We start from the raw sequence: 18,534 nt of genomic DNA, 5'->3' as shown, positions 1-18,534 counted from the left end.
CACCAGATTATCCTATCCTTGAAGACTCTAAACCAGAATGGATTATTGCCTGACATTATCATTGTAGGGAAAATAAATGTCTTTCTCTAACCACACATTTCTTGAAGTCAGAGGGCAGATTAGACACACAGCTACAGCGGTTCTGGGAGATAGAAAAGCTTACGTCCCCAGTCACGACCACGGAAGAGAGAGCCACTGAAAGGCACTTTACGGAGAATACAACTAGGGATGCTACAGGTATGAATGCCATTAAAAAGAAACGTGCCGGAAGCTACAAAATGAAAACTTGTTCCGTTATTTCAAAAGTCTTTTCTAGCACTGTTGAGACACTTGTCCCACTGCGGCACATGGTTTTGAACGGCCGTCTCGTAAAATTCCTGGGGCTGCGGTGTGAACCATTTCCGAACGTAGTGCTTGATGTCGTCATCCGAAGTGAATTGTTTTCTTCTCAGAGCCTTTTGTTTTACCTCACCTTGGATTGTTTGTGTGGTGGTGACCCTGCGTGCTTCCACTGGTGACTTCTGACTCGGGTTCGAAGTAATGACACCATGTCTCGTTTTCAGCGATCACTCGTGACAGGAAATCATTCACTTCCTTGGCATAGCGCAGCAGATGTTTAAAAAAGATTCCCGTTCGACGAGTTTCCTGTGCTGGTTGAAGACTGTGAGGCACCCATTGGGCCTACTTCTTGCCAAATTTTAATCTGCCCTTAATGATGGCGTGAACATTTCCGAGGCTCACTCCGACCTCTGCGGCAATGGCTGCTACCGTAACTTAGCGATCTTGCATAGTGTGGGCATCCGCCTGCTAGACAATGGCTTCGGGAATGCGGTGTGTCGTTCTAGACCGTGCATCATCGGCCAACGACATCCATACTTCTCTAAATAGCTTGTACCACGCCTCGATCATTGCAACGGTCATGTAGTGCTCTCCCTACACTTGTGCCATTCTTAGATGCGTTTCCGTTCCCGCAATCCGTCCGCTGTTAGGAGACATACTACACTCATGTTCTCTTTTTTGAAGCCCACATTTCACGGTTTTCAGCACGGCTGAGAACAGTGGACGTTCGACGCTTGCGCGTGAACGCTATCTCGTCACGTGAGTATGCGCCCGTGTCTCTCTGTTGGCGAGTATGGGACCTCAGTGCTGCGTGTCTCCCCCCTCCCCATTTCCCCTGTAAATTCAGACCTGATTTACCTTACTTGGGTTAGATCATTGTCTTTCCTAGCATTCCGTTGACTCATCTCAAGGGATTATCTTGCGGAGCACCTTCACAACACGTCCTTCTGTCTCTAACTTAGTTCATTTTAGATACTCAAACATCATAACAAGTCGTCGAATGTTTACCACTACCCAACATCACAGTCAAGCACCAGAACAAACGAGAACCCCTGCAAAAGAATAAGAAAATAAAAAAAGTAGATATAAAAAGACCTCATCATTCGTTACCGTTGTTAAACCCTTCACTCCTATAAATATTCCCTATTCTTGATTTCTTTATATATAAGTTCCTTACTACACTTTAATATTTGCGTACACTACCCGCCCATATCCATTCTTTCAGAAAACACACAATAATTTTTTGTTCATTGCCAGTGTGACTTAACTTGTTTATCTGATTCTCACACAGTACCTCTTCGCTCACTCCTTTCGTTATTTTAAACTCAAATATCAGATGGTAATCCGCCCTCACTTCACCATAAAAATGCATACCATTGTATCTTTATTTGTAATCCACCCATTTGTGTTTCATACCTTATTCCCAGGAATTTGCTTTCCAAGGTTTTTATAACTGACATAGCTGCTAATTCTTTCCCCTTAGCTCTTTTGATCTGATCTTCCCATCCCCCTTTATTATTAATAAAGACACCCAGATATTCCAGCTTATCCACTTCCTCAATTATCTAGCCCTGCGCTATCCACTTCCTCTTGCTCTTTCTAGTTCTGTTTTTAAGGCCTACCAGCACCTTAGTTTAGTTACAATTTATTTTCAACGCCCAGTTATTAGCATATTCTGAGACCGCATTTAGGCTTTTTTGCAAACTTGTCCCCGATAACATTAGTAATAAAACATCGTCTGAAAAATCAGACCTGGGATCTCTAGCTCACCTAAGAGAGGATAGACCCATTCATCCCCTCCATGACCGTGCAAAATATCATTTATAAATATTAAAAGTAAAATAGGGGTTATTTTTTGCAACCCTGTTTCAGACCCATGCCACATTCATTAAGCTCACTTGTCACACCTTCCTCAACCCGAATACAGCACTAAACAGTCCTATATATAGCCTCTGTAGCATATATAATTTTTCCTGAGACCCCAACCATTCGTAATTTGTTAACTATCGCACTTCGACGCACTGTATCAAATACGTTTTGAAAATCAATAGCTGTTACAAAACATTTTCCCTCTTACTTTTCCGAGATATTTCTCAAGAATCATCCTAACTAGCATTATATTGTCAGTCGTCCTTCTATCCTTCCTGAACCTACCCTGAAAAATCGACAACATCTCGAGTTCCTCAACCCAATCTCTCAACCTATTAGCCAAAATACCCGTGTAAATCTTACTCAACGAGTCAGCAGAGTTATTCCTCTATAGTTACTCGGAAGATTTCTATCTCATTTCATCTTATAGATTGGGCGTATTATGCCCCTTTTCCATTCTTTTGGAAACCTTCCATTCTCAAATACCTTATTAAATAACTTTGTTATACCCTCCCTCTTCTGCCTATTTTTGACTTTCTCTTTCCGAAATGTGTTATTTATCCCAATCCTAGCTCCTGCTGACTTGCTCTTCATTTTTCCTGCCACTTCCATTATCTCCTCCCGTGTTATCGCTTTATCCAGCTGATAGATTTCCACCACTAATCCCCTCTGCATGACCGATTTTACTCTTGTTTCTCTCCGTCTGTCACCCTCAGCTAATAATTTACGAAAGTAGTCCACCCAATCTTCGCATTCTTCGTTTTTACATACCCCCCTGCTAATTTTATTCACTCTTCCCGAACTTTATCTGGTGAGATTAATTTCACATTCTCTATTTATCACCACCGTCTGCTCTTTCTGCCATGATTTCTTTCTGTCGACAATTCTGGCCTTATATTATTTTCTTAATTCGCAAAACTGCCTTCATTTTTTGCTCCCTCCATATTTTCTGAACTCCTTTAGCGCTTTCATAACTACTACCTCAATTCCTTGAATTCCTTAATATACCAACCTCCTCCACCTTCCTTGTTCCCACTACTAACCTTTGCTATCCTAACTACTCTTTTCATCGCGTATTCGATTAACTCAACTGCCCTATCCACGTTACCTTCCTTTAAAGCCATCTCCTATCCTACCTTAACATTTTGAATATCATTTTCTATCATCATCTTTAGCCCCATTGTTATCTCATCCGACCGTATGTATTTAGGATACCTCGAACTCTTACCTAAGCCTCTCTTACAGTACTACCTCTTCTCTTTACCTTCCTCTCAGCCCTTCCTAACCTTATATATACTGATCCAATCCCCTACTTCAAAAGTCTTAATTCTATCAAGCATATCCTCCGTGCTGACTACAAAGTCTACCACACTCCCCCTGTTCCGTAATATATGTCATTTTCCCCTCCCTGTCTCCATCCCACCAACCGTTTAAGATATACAGATTACCTGGTCCACACAATTCAAGCACTTTTAATCCATAACTATTGCATTCTTTATTTCACTACACCCCGATCCCTTCATCTTCCCACCTCCGTCTTTGCTATAGATAGGGCTTAAGCCCCCTCCCTATTCTTGCATTCCAATTCCCAAACAGAAGCAACCCATCTTCTTCGCATTTATCACCAATCACGCTTATTTCCAATAAAAGACCCTGGAAAAATTTGTCATTCGCGTAGGGCGAATTTTTTGGATGGTTAAATAGGAAGGCTAAGCATACATTATTCTCTTTATCTCCCCCCATGTTAAATATGACCCAAATCACCTCCTGTAACTCATTTTCGATGTTTCCAGTTTGTTCTATCACTTCCTTTATTAAGACCAGTATTCCTCCTGGATTCTTCCCCCCACGCCATTTTTTCTTTTTGTTTTCCTCTTCACTACAAACCCCTCCATATAAATACCTCCACTTTAGCTAGCCACGTCTCTAGTAGGGCTAAAATAGCAAAACTCTCTACTAATTTAATCACTTCCTCGCTCCTCAACTCGTTTAACAAACTTTCTATATTTACAAAACCTATTTTCCATTCTAGTTATCCATTTCCCTCCCCTACCGGCCCACTTCCTCCCTTGTGTTTCTACCTCCTTCGCTCATGTTACTTGTCCTACTTCTTGTTATTATCACACATTCTCTTTCCACACCCATACCATCATTTTTACTCGTTTTTGAACGCTCCTTATTCATCTTCTCATCCTGACCAGTCTTATTCTTCCCCTATAGGTCTTTCAGCATCAAGGATCTTCCCATCATCAGAAATTCACTCCTTTTTTCACCTCGTTCCCCTCTCATCTTTAACAATCCTCCTCCGTGTCGCCTCCACTTCTTTCTTCTTCGTTTTCCCCTTCCAGCTGGGCTTGCTGGTCTTTGCTCTCTCCACTAGTGCCTTCGCTTACTTTGGACAGACTTGTGTTGCCGCTGCCTGCTTGATCATCACAATTCGACCTCTCTGTAACTTTCTTTTCACCATGATTTGACACCAAACACCCTTTTCTGTTTATGTTTATCATCCATTTCCTGCAGCTTGTTCACAGATCACGTTCTAAACCATCTTCCATTCCCTACCACAAGGTGTTGTCCCCTAATGAAAGCTCGCAGACCTTGGCCCCTGGCTTTCATTAGGTGGTTATTTAAAATTCTGATAATTCTACTTCCGTCACTCCCCATTTCTCTTCTCACCCACACTTTCTCGCCTTATAGGTTTCCAGCAATTCTAACTACAATATCCGCCATGAAGGTGGATAGTAACTTCAATTTTATTGTTCTATTCTCTCTCACTCTAATTACTCTTTCCACATCGTCCATATCCACTCCAATAAAATTAACCTTAATTTTGTTCTTTACTCTACTGAAGGGTTCTGCTATCGGAGCCGTTCATGTGGTAGCGATCAACTAGGTTAGGACTAGCGAAGGCTATATCCACACTATATCCACTTCATTTTCCTTCACTTTCTCCTTTATACCGTAGATGAAGACATTTTTCCTCGTGCGTTCCTGGAAGCTGATTGCCTCTTCTCTCTTCACCTTATCCAGCTCCTCTTCCAAAGATTTCTCCTTTCTCAAAAACACTAGTTCATCATTATCTTCCGTCTTCAGTCTTAACTTCTCCATTTTCTTCTCCAGGGACCTCATCATCATGCACGTAATTCCCATCGACTGCTCATTTATTAGCTCCTTTACTTGGTCTATTTGACACGCCTGATTAAACAGCCTCCTTAATAGCCTCGACTTCCATCCAACCAACGTTTCCTCTTTGACCGGGGTCTGGATTCAATTTCACGTCCCCAGTAATTAGTAAAATTGCCATCACCACTGCCACCGATGCCACCACCATCAATTTTCTCCAAAAATCGTTTGCTCTTCATTCGTCCTAACATTTTCATACTCCTGCATTTCTTCCATCCTCTAATAACTACCCGATATTGCGCCAAGGAGGTACCCATCTCTCGCACTAAACGTTCTCCACGTCCACTTCCCTCGTTGCTTGAGCTCGACTGGAAATGAACTATCATGAGGGCATATCAGGCAATTTAATTCTGTTGAATCATGGTGATTCAATGGTGGGGAGCACGTTCTAGCCTAGCCTTCGCTAGTCCTAACCTAGTTGTTCGCTACCACATGAACGGCTCAGATGGCAGAACCCTTCAGTGTTCTCATTTGAAGGTCACCCATCTGGAAGTTAGGTGGACGGTAGGAGATAAGAGACGTATGCATGGGTGCCTCTGGGTGACATCAGATGAGGGACGATATGACTTACCATTATCCAGTGTATCTACCCACAGTGGCACATCATTTGTATTCAATGTGTAATTATATAAGTGTCGTAAGTTGAAATGTAGTACATGGCAACAATTAAGACACGAGTATGTTTATAAAAGGTTTTATTTAAGCAAGTTAATGAATCGCGGCCATAACAAGTATGTTCTTGTTCTTTACGTAGTTTTACTTGTCAATACACTTACTAGAAGAGATGTCTGTCTGTTAGGTCAACAGCCCAGAGGCTGGTTGGATCCTCAAATAGCACCACCAAAGGCTATGCAGCTATAGGGGAACCACAAAACCAATGGCAGAGCCCAAATGAGGCGTACTAGGCAAGATGAGGAGTGAGGTAGTTTGGCATTGCTTTCCTCAGTGGACCAGAAGGTGCCACTGGAGCACGACTGATCCTATGAGCAACACCTTTCATAACACTCAGACAGTAGTTGTGCTCCAAATGTCATTACTCAGCACCACCCATACCCCAGCAGCTTCCATATTGTCACAGCCATGGATGAGACTGGGACTTCGGTGGAAGCTACACTTTGCTCTGGCCTGTACCAAGATACGGATACAAAAATACTGCAACCATCAAGGAATGGCAAAAGGCGGCGCTAGAAGAGATATTTATTCATATATACGGAAAGGATGTTAAGGAAGATTATAATAACACTTTGACTCGAATGTCATGGAACTCAGCTACACTTAATGCACATAGTGAGCACTGCATACAATAATGTGTGTACGAGATAGATTAAATTAGGGGAGTGGCACGAACGGTATCAGAACTGAACCGAGTGCTTGCAGTGAGTATGTCAACGAAGATTCATAATCATCATTTCATTTAAATTCAAGACAAATATTTTTGAACTGGCAGAGGTTTTTTTGAATGCGAATAAGGTAAAGTTACCTTTTGCTTAGCTGCAATTACGGATCCGTCCCATAAAGATGCGGCTCCAGCTACAAAGTCACCAGGGTGGAACCATACCATGACTGGCCAACCGTCTGGTGGAGGGGTGCCTGAAACACGAAGAAACAGCAGCAATATCAATAATCTCCAATAACAGTAATAATCGTACTGCCTCAGCTTCCATGAGCAGGCATTTAATTTGACACCATTTTGGTTGCGGAGTGTCCATTTCAACGTTCCGTTTTACAGTACTAGATGACAGAGTAAATTGGATCTATACTGGGCGATCTATAGCAGGAGTTTTTAAGTATTTTGTCGGGTAAACGCTAAATGTGTCACCAGAGATTTTTTAGATACCGGCATCGTACGTCATACATTGCCGAATTGACTTCCAAGCACCTCTGCTAGGTTTGAAACCGTGACCTTGGATTGCAGAGGTCGACACAATATCACTGATCCACAGAGGAAGATAATGGTCTCTACTTGTCAAGGAATAGGGCCACAACTTACTGATCATTTGGATGGGTGCCAAGAAGTACTTTAACTTCACAGATTTCACGGGATCCGGTGTTTTAACATAGTCACACCATTGGCTAGCCATACAATTAATTGAATCACTAATTTCGAAAATGCAACGTGCACATTTTGTCATATTGCATTTTTTTCAGCCATACGTCTTCCGTTCCGGCACCGTTTCTCGTTGGAAAAGGTAATGTATTACGTCTTCTGGATGTACAAACTGAAGCTCGCATCCATTGGTTTGGTTTTAAACCGTCACTTGTGCATTGTATGTCACCTTTTAAAACCAAACTCAGGTTTCGTCCGCACGCAGTATGGCAGCACATTCAATGCGCATGCGCCAAATGATGTTCAAGTAACAGATGATGTTAGGTCTCCAGTATGGAAGTTACTGTTGCCTTGAAGCTAGGTTAAGGTTATGTTCGCGTGATTTGTAAACCAAGTTAATTTGCTGGGATTGCCGTTGTAGAAATGATATGATGTGAAATGATATCGAGTAGTGAAGAGGAATATGGAACTGTGGCGAAGAGTAGAAAAGGAGTTGTAAAGAAAGTTGAATACGAGCACAATATTATTCGGCAAGTCATCTTGGGTGTACACTCTATCTTCTCTGCGGAATTGTCATTTCACTGTACCGAAGTCCCTATCACCATCATTATGAGAACGACCTCGTAAATGAAAGTAGTGAGTGATATTTTGGAAACGTCCACTGGTCATCAATGACAACAGACACCAAACAATTGTGTGGTTTTCGTTCTGGCCAGGGCAGCCATCTAAGAAAAGGAACAATCTGGTAATTGTTAAAGACATATTTTGTACCATTGAAGTGTTTTAAAAGGTGCAAACTTCGTTTAGTCCTTTCAAAGCTTCTCCTTCTTGATAGAAATAGAAGAAAGCTTTATTATTCCTCATATCATGGATCCAGAACTCATAAGTCCGCCTCTGTGGTGTAGCGTTTAGTGTGATTAGCTGCCACGCCCGGAGGCCCAGGTGCGATTCCCGGCTCTGCCACGAAATTTGAAAAGTGGTACGAGGGTTGGAACGGGGTCCACTCAGCCTTGGGACGTCATCTGAGTAGAGGTGGGTTCGATTCCCACCTTAGCCATCCTGGAAGTGGTTTTCCGTGGTTTCCCCACTTCTCCTCTAGGCAAATGCCGGGATGGTACCTAAGTTAAGGCCACGGCATCTTCCTTCCCTCTTCCTTGTCTATCCCTTCCAATCTTCCCATCCCCTCACAAGGCCCATGTTCAGCATAGCAGGTGAGGCCACCTGGACGAGGTACTGGTCATTCTCCCCAGTTGTATCCCCCGACCCGATGTCTCACGCTCCAGGACACTGCCCTTGAGGTGGTAGAAGTGGGATCCCTCGCTGAGTATGAGGGGAAAACCAATCCTGGAAGGTAAGCAGATTAAGAAAGAAAGAAGAACTCATAAATCCAGAAAACTTGCTCTACAGGAATGTCTGGCAGAGGCACAGTTTGCATGTAGCCAAATGTCATGGCAAGTTCATTTCCTTCCTTTTGACACATTTTTGTTATTTCGTCTGTTTTCAAAAGAAAATTTCCTTGCTCGTGTTCATGACTACAGCTACAGAGGCACGTTTTGCATTTTCGCTCATGTTAGGATCACTAATGCGTATTTTCAACCGTTCGCATTAACCTGAGGGTTTTCAAATGATAAAGCGAAATTTCTCTTAAAGTGACTGTAACAACATTATATTTCATTGTTTCGCAACTGGTATCCGGATTCCTCTGTAGAAACATGTTATGTAATATTTTAATATTAAGGGAAGCAGACAAATACTTTTTCTGACTGTTATTTGAGTAATGCTCCTCTTTAACGAGAAGCGACCGGCTCCATGGCTGAATGGTTAGAGTGCTGGTCTTTGGTTTAGAGGGTCCCGGGTACGATTCCCAGCCGGGTCGGAGATTTTAACCTTAAGCGGTTAATTCCCTTGGCTCGGGGACTGGATATTTGTGCTGTCGCGAACAACCCTGCAACTCACACACCACACATAACACTATCCTCCACCATAATACACACGCAGTTACCTACACATGGCAGATGCCGCGCACCCTCATCGGAGGGTCTGTCTTAAAAGCGATGCACTCGGCTAGACATAGCCACACGAAATTATTATTAGTAATAATTATTATTACGGAAAGCGATTCAGTAAATGCATGCATTCTTTGCAACAAGTAGATGCTTGCCTTGAAGTAGATGCTGTTCCTTGTGAGTCACGTGGAACTTTATTTTCTGATTTCAGTGTTGACAAACGGCCGACTCGTCGTAGTGTTATACCATGTAGGCTTACGAACGCTTTCTTGCATACTTTCTTCTTTTCACCGTCAATTTTTACAAAGTAGGGCCTGCGTGTAGGAAAAGGATTTCGGCTTGCTTGAGTCGTCAGGTGCTTAGCGATCCTTTATACTTATCATAGATTTTGAACCATTAAGACCTTGAAGGTACAAGTCTTGTTCGTCCTTGTTAGTAAAACTGATTAACAAAATTAACGATATTAACTATGCCATTTCACACTGAGGTTATACAACGGCAACCCCAGTAAATTAACCAGCTTCACAAATCACACGAACATAATCCTAACCTAGCTTCAAGGCAACAGTAACTAACGTCACCTGGTACTTGGACAGCTTTTAGCGCATGCACATTGAATGTGCTCCCATGTTGCGTGTGGACAGAAACTGAATTTGGTTTTATAAGGTAACATATAATGCACATGTGACGGTTTCGAACCAAACGACAGGATGCGAGCTTCAGTTAGCACATGTAAGGGACGTAATATATTACCTTTTCCAACGAAAATCGGTGCCGGAAGGGAACGCAGACGTGTGGCTGTAAAAAAGACAAAATGTCCACATGTTACCTTTTCAAAATAAGTGATTCAATTAGTTTGTTCGAAAGACTGAAAAGCTTTTAAGTTACTTAGGAAAAGTGTAAAAATCAAGATCTTCAGTTCTTAGAATGACAGTTCAAATGGAGCAGACAACACTCAGATATTCAGATAATAATATCTTAATAACTAATTGCACTAGGATAATGAAAAATACATCATTGTGATTCTGATCTTATCTATGTTTATTTTCTTTCTTCTTCTTCCTAGTGGCTTTACGTCGCACCGACACAAATAGGTCTTATGGCGACAATGCGATAGGAAATGCCTAGGAGTTGGAAGGAAGTGGCCGTGAACTTAATTGTACTGTAATTTTCCTAACTACTTGACTATATTTTGAAACATATGAAACTGCATTTAAATTGAAAAAATGAAAATTAATATTCATTAAATAAAATGCACAATCGTCGAACCTTGTACTCATACTTACTTCTTCCCCGCTTACTTACACATACGTTATCTGATGGGCACCAGCTACCACTCAGTGCAGCAATAATAGAATGAGAATCTTGACTATCTCTAGGGTGTGGGGTAATAAGCTTACGTTTGACAACATACCATATAAGTTCTGGGAGAAGGAGATTGGCGTTCGGTTTCCCCATTAAATATGAGGTTAAGAAATTTTACTGTTTAAATTAAACGAAAGATTAATTTGATAGAACAAAATATATTCTTGAAATTGTGTATAAAAATAGTAAGTCTTGTTGCGATAAAACAGATGTGAATATGAAATTATGGCATTGCAACTGAAAGAAACTAGGCATGAATTTGAATTCTTCTTGACCGGACATTTAACAATTTATACGAAATATATCCCTCACTGGTTCACATGACTGTACCTTCAACACTTTGAGTGTAATTACGACGTATTCCTTAGATCTGGTGTTTACTGTAGATGTGTCACTCCTAATTTGGTGATGTATCCATGTGACTGCTTCTTCCCCATATTATCTGACTTCTGGGTAAGTCTGCACTGTATAACCTCATTGCAAGTCTATCCTTCTATGACTTCGTGGTAAGCCTTCCCGTCCGTATCTTCAACTAAGAAACCGACCAACTGTAGCCTCACTCTCTCAATGACCAAAGACTAATGGCTCACTGAGTCTTCTCCATCTCGTTCACACTCGTTGACTCTCGTTGACTGACCGACTTAGGCCTCTGCTTCCAATTGAATAATGACTGACGCTACAATATGCAGCCACCTTTTATAGACGTTAGGTTGACGCACCTACGTAATCTCCAGAAATAACTATTATCTACTCCCACCTCGCGACAAGTATTACATACAATGGTGAAATAGCCCGGAGCGGACTAGGTAAATCTCAGACAGTGAGCGCATCGCTAAATGCTCACGATGACGTAGCGATGACTTAGCAGAAACGCCAGCAATATTGCACAATGTAGCAATGTCACATCCACATCTGATATACAGCAACTCTTTACTGTACATGTCTTTAGTGTTAATCTACACACACGTACTGTATATATGCATACATTTAACTACAATCACGCAAGCGACAAGCATTGCAGAATCGAATTGAATAATAATTATATTACAATAATAGTAATCTCACAGATAAACGAATAGTAATACGGACATAATAATAATAATAATAATAATAATAATAATAATAATAATAATAATAATAATAATAATAATAATAATAATAATAATAATATCACATGTGAAATAATAATAATAATAAAAATACAGATATCACCTTGTAACGGGATTTGAACCGTTATAGTACAGCTCCAGCATTTGCCTGCTGTGAAAATGGGAAACCACGGAAAACCATCTTCAGGGCTGCCGACAGTGGGATTCGAACCCACTATCTCCCGGATGCAAGATCACAGCCGCGCGCCTCTAACCGCACGACCAACTCGCAAGGTTGTTTATTTTCTTACGCATTGCATTATTTGAAATACTCCACCTTAGAAAACCAATTTATGATCTTTGTACAGGCTACATTTATGTGTCCTGCCAGTTCTTTCATTCTGTGAAAACAGCAAAGCAATCCCGTATTTCGTTTCGGAACTATTTCTGGTGGTAGGTTTAAGTGATTCATCCGGTATAGTATGTATTTCTTCCCTATCAAATGAGAAACTACCTCACTCTCCATATCCCTATTGTGTCACTTCGGTGACGTCTGGGCTATCTATGACAGCTGTTGTTGGAGTTGTGGAGTGTCAAACCAGCCTTCAGGCTGAACACCCAACGCATTAACATCCATAAATATTTAGATTTGACTGTGTCTTCACAGTCGTTTAGCACACTGCTGTGCAAAGCTTAAGGAACAGAGGTAGATAAAACAACATAACATATCAACTACTCGGTGGAAATGAATGAAGGCGCGGCAACGTGGTGGAAGAAGGACGAAGTGTGACGAGTGTAGCCCAAGAGTTTGGTATTGCTCACAGCATTGTTTCACGTGCATGGAGAGCATTCCGAACCACAGGCACTGCTGCCTGAAGGAGAGGAGGGGTCGACCATGGTCAACTACAGCAGCAGATGACCGCTACATTGTGCAACAGGCAAGAAGAGACTCGCGTCAAACAGAGGGTGCAATTGCAACCACATTTAACATGACTACAATGCACCCAATCTCACGCTCCACAGTGGCATGGCGAGTACATGGGAATCGTCTGTTTGTCCGGCGACCATTACGTTGTGTTCCGTTGACACCCACATATCGGTGGCACCGTTTGCGATGGTGCCAAGAGCATCAGGTCTCACGTGGAGAGAGGTCCTGTGCTCTTCTCAGGTGAGAGCCGATGCAGTCTGAGTAGTGATTCTAGACGTACCTTCTTCTGGCGAGAGGTGGTAACTCGTAATGCACCCAGGAACATTGTCGAACATGATCATTTTGGTGGTCCAAGTGTTATGGCGTGGGGAGCATAAAGTTGCCTGGGCGTACCGACCTTGAAATCTTTGAACGGGGTACACCCACCGGTCAATGTTATTGTGACAATGTACTCCTTCACCGTGTGCGTCTTTTCAGGGGTACATTCGGCCCTGACTTCATTTTTATGTATGACAATGCACACCCGCATCGAAGAGCGCAGGTGGAGGAGCTCATGTAACGAGAGGATATTCGGGGAATGGACTGACCTGCCAATTCCCCCGACTTCAAACCCATCGAACACGTGTGGAAAATTTTGGGCTGACGTATTGCAGAACGTCCATATGCACCAACGACCATCCAGCAGTTATCAACCACGCTGGTGGAGGAATTAAACGCCCTACCGCAAGAACTCCTTACCAATCTCGTGGCCTGCACGGGAACACGTTACAGAGCATACACCGCTATCCGTGGTGATCACACATCCCTTTAAGTACCAGGTCCCTTCTTTTGTGATGTCCAAGGAACCATCATGTGCCGCAGTGACTTACGTTTAATTTATTGTCTCCGTACAAAAGTATTATTTCTGTTCGTCTCGTCACATATTCCTTTTAGTCACCTACCGTATCATACTGTAGCAGTTCTTCCTATGTATGGTTCAAGTTTATTGGAGCTATGTTACTTGGTAGTGACACAACATGCGAAAGTTTCTTTCGTCCTTAAGCTTTGCACAGCAGTGTACATGTGTCTTCATTGTATACAACTCATGGATTTTCATTAGTTTACTTTCTTAAAGTTTTATTCCTGTAAACCCTCAAAATAATAACCTAATTTTTCCTCTACATCCCTGTTCATTAACATTTCGCTCCTTGTTTAACTTTTGAAACTTATTCAAATCAAATCAAATCAAATCAAATCAAATCAAATCAAATCAAATCAAATCAAATCAAATCAAATCAAATCAAATCAAATCAAATCAAATCAAATCAAATCAAATCAAATCAAATCAAATCAAATCAAATCAAATCAAATCAAATCAAATCAAATCAAATCAAATCAAATCAAATCAAATCAAATCAAATCAAATCAAATCAAATCAAATCAAATCAAATCAAATCAAATCAAATCAAATCAAATCAAATCAAATCAAATCAAATCAAATCAAATCAAATCAAATCAAATCAAATCAAATCAAATCAAATCAAATCAAATCAAATCAAATCAAATCAAATCAAATCAAATCAAATCAAATCAAATCAAATCAAATCAAATCAAATCAAATCAAATCAAATCAAATCAAATCAAATCAAATCAAATCAAATCAAATCAAATCAAATCAAATCAAATCAAATCAAATCAAATCAAATCAAATCAAATCAAATCAAATCAAATCAAATCAAATCAAATCAAATCAAATCAAATCAAATCAAATCAAATCAAATCAAATCAAATCAAATCAAATCAAATCAAATCAAATCAAATCAAATCAAATCAAATCAAATCAAATCAAATCAAATCAAATCAAATCAAATCAAATCAAATCAAATCAAATCAAATCAAATCAAATCAAATCATTTCATTTCATTTCATTTCATTTGTAAGTGATGTGTCTACCTCTGCGGCAAATGGTACACAAAAATACATCATTATCAAGCACTACATTTTAAATTAAAAAGGAAAATTCCCCAAAATACAGTACTATACAATTTACATTAACAATTTTTCTGTCAAACACAGAGCTCAACCTTAATAAATTTATATTACTTACAAAATTCTACTCATAATATCTTCTGTACTTACACACATAATCGAGTCATGTACAGTATGTAGAATCACTTCAAATAATACTATAAAACTGGGTTACGTGAATGATGTTGATCCACGAAATATCACTGTAATATTTGTCACAAATGGAAGATAGTAATTGCTTTTACTCAAATAAAGTCTCAAATCCCAGGTTGATTAAGAAATAATGCGAAATATTTTATTTTAGAGAATACATACTTTACTGCCTTACAACAACTATTTCTGCTACGTCGAAGCGCTTCCGTAAGTGATTTGTTTGTCCAACACTGTCGTCTGTGATGTCTTTGCTCACTGAAGTTCTTTGGTGTCGTTTTATTGATTTTTCTCGTTCGGTGTATGTTTGATGGCTGTCAAGTCATGTGCATTAACTGATTGATTCAACTATTTATTGGTCCAGGGATCATGCTATTTTCCTATATCTACATGTATTGATGGTTCATGTTTGTGGGTTACTGTAGTCACGTCCTAGTTCGTGAACCATGGGTAACGGCTGAGTGGCCTAGTAAGTGGTCCTGAGAGTCGGGATACCAGTTGCTATGGAATGGGAGTGGGCATCTCGGACATATTCTGAGTCGTGGCCCTCGTTGTGCTCAGGCGGCTAGGACTATACAATTCACCGATGGTCCATAACCCGTTAGAGGAGAGATCCTCACTTGGACTATGTGCAAGTAGGGCAGCATCCTGTTTCATGAATTTACCGAGCTCACAACATTTTAAGCAAGCCTCGGACCTATGGGAGTAATGGAGTCCCACTCCGATTTGACAGGCGAGGGACTCCTTGGAAACAATTATGCGAACGAAATGGAATTCCATGGGGAGCTATCAATATTAATGGGGCTTATGGAAGAAAGAAGGTAGAACTGGCTGAGTCAGCAAAGAGGATGCATCTGGATGTGCTAGGAGTAAGTGATATTCGGGTAAGGGGAGATAAGGAGGAAGAGATAGGAGATTATAAAGTGTACTTGACGGGTGTTAGAAAGGGAAGGGCAGAGTCTGGGGTAGGGCTCATTATCAGGAATACCATTGCACGCAACATCGGATCTCTCCTCTAACGGGTTATGGACCACCGGTGAATTGTATAGTCCTAGCCGCCTGAGCACAAGGAGGGCCACGACTCAGAATATGTCCGAGATGCCCACTCCCATTCCATAGCAACTGGTATCCCGACTCTCAGGACCAATTACTTAGCGAAAGATGTGGGTAGATTTGTCAGTGGGAGGAATTAGGACAAGAATTGTGTCCGTGTATTCACCATGTGAGGGTGCAGATAAGGATGAAGTTGACAAGTTTTATGAAGCATTGAGTGACATCGTGGTCAGGGTCAACAGCAAGGATAGAATTGTGCTAATGGGCGATTTCAATGCGAGAGTTGGGAATAGAACTGGAGGATACGAAAGGGTGATTGGTAAATGTGGGGAAGATATGGAAGCAAACGGGAATGGGAAGCGTTTGCTGGACTTCTGTGCTAGTATGGGTTTAGCTGTTACGAATACATTCTTCAAGCATAAGGCTATTCACCGCTACACATGGGAGGCTAGGGGTATCAGATCCATAATAGAATATATCTTAACAGACTTTGAATTCAGGAAATCTTTTAGAAATGTACGATTTGTTCGGGGATTTTTCGATGATACAGACCACTATCTGATCTGTAGTGAACTAAGTATCTCTAGGCCTAGGGTAGAGAAAGTGAAATCTGTCTGCAAACGAATAAGGGCAGAAAATCTCCAGGACGAGGAAATTAGACAGAAGTACATGGATATGATTATTGAGAAGTTTCGAACAGTAGACAGTAAGCAGGTGCAGGATATAGAAAGTGAATGGGTGGCATACAGGGATGCTGTAGTAGAAACAGCAAGGGAATGCCTAGGAACAACTGTGTGTAAAGATGGGAAAAGGCGAACATCTTGGTGGAATGATGAAGTGAGAGCAGCCTGTAAACGTAAAAAGAAGGCATATCAGAAATGGCTCCAAACAAGGGCCGAGGCAGACAGGGATTGGTACGTAGATGAAAGAAACAGAGCGAAACAAATAGTTGTTGAATCCAAAAAGAAGTCATGGGAAGATTTTGGTAATAACCTGGAAAGGCTAGGTCAAGCAGCAGGGAAACCTTTCTGGACAGTAATAAAGAATCTTAGGAAGGGAGGGAAAAAGGAAATGAACAGTGTTTTGAGTAATTCAGGTGAACTCATAATAGATCCCAGGGAATCACTGGAGAGGTGGAGGGAATATTTTGAACATCTTTTCAATGTAAAAGGAAATCATCATGGTGGTGTTGCAATCATCCAAGCTCATGGGGAGGAGGAAAATGATGTTGGTGAAATTATGCTTGAGGAAGTGGAAAAGGTAGTAAATAAACTCCATTGTCATAAGGCAGCAGGAATAGATGAAATTAGACCTGAAATGGTGAAGTATAGTGGGAAGGCAGGGATGAAAGGGCTGCATAGGGTAGTAAAATTAGCGTGGAGTGTTGGTAAGGCACCTTCAGATTGGATAAAACAGTAATTTCACCTATCTATAAGCAAGGAAACAGGAAGGATTGCAATAACTATCGAGGTATCTCATTGATTAATATACCAGGTAAAGTATTCACTGGCATCTTGGAAGGGAGGGTGCGATCAGTCGTTGAGAGGAAGTTGGATGAAAACCAGTGTGCTTTCAGACCACAGAGAGGCTGTCAGGATCAGATTTTCAGTATGCGGCAGGTAATTGAAAAATGCTACGAGAGGAATAGGCAGTTGTGTTTATGTTTCGTAGATCTAGTGAAAGCATATGACAGGGTACCGAGGGAAAAGATGTTCGCTATACTGGGGGACTATGGAATTAAAGGTAGATTATTAAAATCAATCAAAGGCATTTATGTTGACAATTGGGCTTCAGTGAGAATTGATGGTAGAATGAGTTCTTGGTTCAGGGTACTTGCAGGAGTTAGACAAGGCTGTAATGTTTCACCTTTGCTGTTTGTAGTTTACATGGATCATATGCTGAAAGGCATAAAATGGCAGGGAGGGATTCAGTTAGGTGGAAATGTAGTAAGCAGTTTGGCCTATGCTGACGACTTGGTCTTAATGGCAGACTGTGCCGAAAGCCTGCAGTCTAATATCTTGGAACTTGAAAATAGGTGCAATGAGTATGGTATGAAAATTAGCCTCTCGAAAACTAAATTGATGTCAGTAGGTAAGAAATTCAACAGAATTGAATGTCACATTGGTGATACAAAGCTAGAACAGGTCGATAATTTCAAGTATTTAGGTTATGTGTTTTCCCAGGATGGTAATATAGTACGTGAGATTGAATCAAGGGGTAGTAAAGCTAATGCAGTGAGCTCGCAGTTGCGATCAGCAGTATTCTGTAAGAAGGAAGTCAGCTCCCAGACGAAACTATCTTTACATCGGTCTGTTTTCAGACCAACTTTGCTTTACGGGAGCGAAAGCTGGGTGGACTCAGGATATCTTATTCATAAGTTAGAAGTAACCGACATGAAAGTAGCAAGAATGATTGCTGGTACAAACAGGTGGGAACAATGGCAGGAGGGTACTCGGAACGAGGAGATAAAGGCTAATTTAGGAATGAACTCGATGGATG

General features: G+C 41.0%; 1 protein-coding gene across 1 annotated transcript in view; it reads right to left on the bottom strand.

Annotated features, from left to right (window-relative positions):
• The window catches only part of LOC136863523 (fatty acyl-CoA hydrolase precursor, medium chain), a 289,996-nt gene that overhangs the window by 66,087 nt on the left and 205,375 nt on the right, over positions 1-18,534 (bottom strand). The window contains exon 2 of the mRNA XM_067139911.2: positions 6,872-6,981. Coding sequence (XP_066996012.2) covers positions 6,872-6,981 — 110 coding nt within the window. The remainder of the gene's footprint in view (positions 1-6,871; positions 6,982-18,534) is intronic.

This window comes from Anabrus simplex, chromosome 2, assembly GCF_040414725.1.
Source record: "Anabrus simplex isolate iqAnaSimp1 chromosome 2, ASM4041472v1, whole genome shotgun sequence".
NCBI classification, from domain to species: Eukaryota; Metazoa; Arthropoda; class Insecta; order Orthoptera; family Tettigoniidae; genus Anabrus; species Anabrus simplex.
The sequence above is the reverse complement of the archived record's forward strand: the minus strand, read 5'-3'. Positions and strand labels throughout refer to the sequence as shown.